Source organism: Piliocolobus tephrosceles, chromosome 14 (assembly GCF_002776525.5).
Source record: "Piliocolobus tephrosceles isolate RC106 chromosome 14, ASM277652v3, whole genome shotgun sequence".
In the NCBI taxonomy this organism is placed as follows: Eukaryota; Metazoa; Chordata; class Mammalia; order Primates; family Cercopithecidae; genus Piliocolobus; species Piliocolobus tephrosceles.
In genome coordinates, this window is record NC_045447.1 from 77,096,975 (window position 1) to 77,100,548 (window position 3,574).

The 3,574-nt window shown below is 39.4% G+C and overlaps 1 protein-coding gene across 2 annotated transcripts; it reads right to left on the bottom strand.

The window, feature by feature from the left end:
* Positions 1 to 795: 795 nt before the first annotated feature.
* INSL4 (insulin like 4) lies at positions 796 to 3,335 on the bottom strand. Of its 2 annotated transcripts, XM_026452956.1 has the most exons (3): positions 3,024 to 3,308; positions 2,727 to 2,875; positions 796 to 1,120 (listed from the first exon to the last, which is right to left on the bottom strand). In XM_026452956.1, exons 1-3 carry the CDS (start codon positions 3,217 to 3,219, stop codon positions 1,079 to 1,081), a joined length of 387 nt encoding a protein of 128 aa, XP_026308741.1. In that variant the 5' UTR covers positions 3,220 to 3,308; the 3' UTR covers positions 796 to 1,078. The 2 variants fall into 2 exon arrangements, with proteins under 2 accessions (XP_026308741.1, XP_023069190.2); XM_023213422.2 differs by lacking the exon at positions 2,727 to 2,875 and having other exon boundaries at positions 3,024 to 3,335.
* Positions 3,336 to 3,574: the final 239 nt, after the last annotated feature.

Consider the following 3,574-nt stretch of genomic DNA (forward strand, 5'->3'; position numbering starts at 1 on the left):
CAAACAAACAAACACAACTAGTAGGACCTGAATGACAGAGCATAAAATGTATGCTTTGATTTAGGATTTAGAGACACACAGGGAGGAGGTATGTGTAGCCAGAGGAAGGCCAGTATTTGTGCCGATTCGCCACTTTGATAGGGGACGTGGAGTAATGCCAGGGACAAAAGAGGACTTTATAGAATGATTGAAGGTCTAAAGGCAGTGTGCTGAGAGGCAGGTGAAGGATATGCATTGGGCAAAGTTCTAGAGAGGTGTCTGGGGTTACCCTGGGATGAACATGCCTAATTCCTCTCCCACCAGTTCATTCCTTCGCTGCTTTCCCTCCATGCTGTGTGCTGATGTTAGAGATAGTTAGATCCTTTATCTCTTACATTTCTTCTACTGTGAAAAGAGGAAAACTAAAGAGACCTGAGCGAGTGTGTGTGAATGTATGTGCTTGTGTGTGTAAAACTTTAAAAAATTATTTCCAGTAAGTTTTTAATTCACTTATTATAGTTGTACACATTTTTGTAGTACATGTGATAGTGATAGTTTGATACATGTATATAAGGTTTAATGATAAAATCAGGTTAATTGGGATATCCATCCAAACTAACATTCATCTTTTTTGTGTTGGAATCATTACAGTTCTCTTCTAGCTATTTTGGAATATACAGTGAGTTAATGTTAAGTATAATTTCCCCACTGTACTATCAACTACTAGAACTTATTCCATCTATCTAACTTTCTCCCTTTGGAGAGAATATATTAGTACAGAGCAAGTGAAATATGTGAATACCAATAATGATTCCTATGTTCTAATAAACAGCAATCATTTAACTGGGCATCAGGGTGAATTTGTCATTGAGAATACATATGAGAATGGATGAGATGTCCAGTCCATGATTACTCTACTATGTACATAATTTAACTGAAGTTCCATCATCACAAATCACTTCACAACAGAATGGATCAAATCTGTGATGTCCATTTCTCTTTTTTCAGGAAAGTATTATTTTTTTCAATGATGGCTGCCCATCAGACAGTGGATTCTTCAGCTCCGGTGACAAGTTAGGAATGAATTCTGATGTCGTACCTAAGGATATTCCATCTTTGTTGTTGGAGGTTGACACCGTTTCTGTGAAGTAAAAGAGAGGAATGAAAGGTGAGGAAAAACATTCATGTGAAAGCAGGTCAAAAAAATTATACAATTTGCCTAGACTACAATGTACCCATTGCTTCAATGTAATTAAACACCAAAGAGAATCAGCAAGTATCCTAACATTTCAACAACTTAGCTTACTTAGAGTAGGGCACTTTAAGATACTACAGTATTAAGGATATGCTAATTCCCCATCCTGTCCCCTCTATGCACTCCTCCAATGACCCTCTAAATGCCTATACCATACCACTTTTGACTTTCCCCGACACTGTTTTGATTGATAACTTCAATGCATTATGTACTCACAAGTTATTCTAATAGAAAGATTCAGATATTTAAATCTAATCCACATAAATCTATACACATACATCACTGGATCTTAGCTAAAAAGCTGAGAAGCAACATACATCTATATGTATCTACACCAAATGTTAACATTTGTTATCCATGAATACTTTCCATTTTTCTTGTTAAATTTATCTATATTGTCAAAGTATTTAAATGAGAAATTTCACTTATTTACTGAGAAAAAAGTGAAATTTAAATAGAAATTACAGTACAGCATACTCTTCCTTAGTTTGCATTAAAAAATGTTTTGACTTTGTGGTATTCTTCCCTTATTTTATAGTAAAATGAAACAAGCTGTGACTAATAATGTAAAAAAAGGAAATAACTTTGAAATAATGATATAAACACACAAACTCCAAGTGCGTTCACTGTGCACGATAACTTTAAACAGAGTCATTTAATGATTTAATGAAGTGTATGCGTGTGGGTTACAAGAAGCAGTTCTGGAGTCACACATCGCTGGTTCAAAACCTATGTCATTTTTATTAAATGTAAAACAATGTTTAGTAATTTAACTTAGCTTTTCAGAACTTAACACGACCTATTAGACAGAATAGAGTAGCCTCTATCTGTTTTGGAAACTGCTCTTGCTAGTTTTAACTTAGCTTGCAATTTATCTTTATGAATACCTTGTTACTCGGTAAAGTTTTAAAACTACCCTGGTATTGAACTTTCCTCAGTTCTGAAATCTTGCTTTTAAAGAAAATGCTTTGCAGTGTCAAATGTTGAAAGCACTAATCAAATCAGCTATGATGGTCTGAACGGTGAACTTTCCTTGTCTCTGGTCCCCTTCAATTTCCCCTCTAGTCATCCAGGCAACTTTTTTTCTCGTCATCTCATCTTTCTCAACACACTACAAGAGTAGATTCAAAGAAATGGGAGGAAAGGTGCTCTGTTGGGGTGCATTAAAAAAACTTTTTTCCAAGAGAACGTTTTTGGTGACATAGACCATTGCCCAGCTTAATGACAAAGGAGGAGAGTCATTAAATCTAAGGCCCCTTTATCTCACATTCCAGGAACCTAACAGAGGTCTCAGTGTGCTGCCCTCAGGCCCATAGGTGCATAAACAGAAATGATAATCAGCTCACCACCTCACTGTTTGTCCCCTTTCTTCTTAATTGGAGATGCCTGGCCCACATATCCCATTGCAAGCACAACTGTTTTCTCACCTGCCCAGCTTTCCTGGGGGTCTGGGAGTATACCTCACCTCCTGCTGGTGTTTGACAATAGTCACTTTCTTTGAGGCTTCCCTGTTTTCTCCACCCTGTGTCTCTGGCTGCCAGGTGGGGAGGGCACCAACAGCCTCCAAGGTGAGGCTGTTCTTCTGTTTTTCCTGCAGCTTCCCCTCTACCCCAAACTTCCCGTGAGATTTCTGGTGAGACCCTTTTAATAAAAGCACATTACAATGAAAAACCATAAACATTTAGGCACTAGCCATGGTAGAGTCTGAGTTGACTACAGGCAGCCGATGAGATCTGGAGCCTGTTTTTTCAGGCCTCATTCTGATTGTTTGGCAGTCCAGGGTTCTTACCTGTGGGTCGTCCAGATTCCAGCAGCCACCCTCCTGGGGTGGTGGTGAATGTCTTTTCAGGCATGGGGCAATATGACATCATCCTTTTTCCAAATCGGGGATCACATCCCCTCAGCTCTGCTGCTAGGATTTCTCTAAGGAGTTGGCTTAGCAGCAGCCAGATTGCTGGCAGATAGGACCAGAACAGGCTGGGCATCCTGGACCTGCTCTCTCCTGTTCTGGGTATTCTCTGCCTTTCTTTAGAGACTTGCTGCTGTAGCCTACCAGACTGTGCTAGTGTGTCTCTTCTGGGCTCCAGACTGCTTTCTGCATGCTTTCACCAGGCATTTATTTCCTTAGGGCTATTACTCAGCTCTTGCATCGATGGTGTCAGTTCCACCCCTTTCCCACCCACCTACAAAGAACTTTTTACCTCAGACCTTATTTAGTTTCCCTACTCGCCCTACCCACATTCCCATATCCCTCTTTGCTCCCAATGTGCTGCTGCACTTTACTTGTTTTGAATTTGGTTTTTCTACTTCTTTCTCTTAACTTTCCTCCTATATTACTAT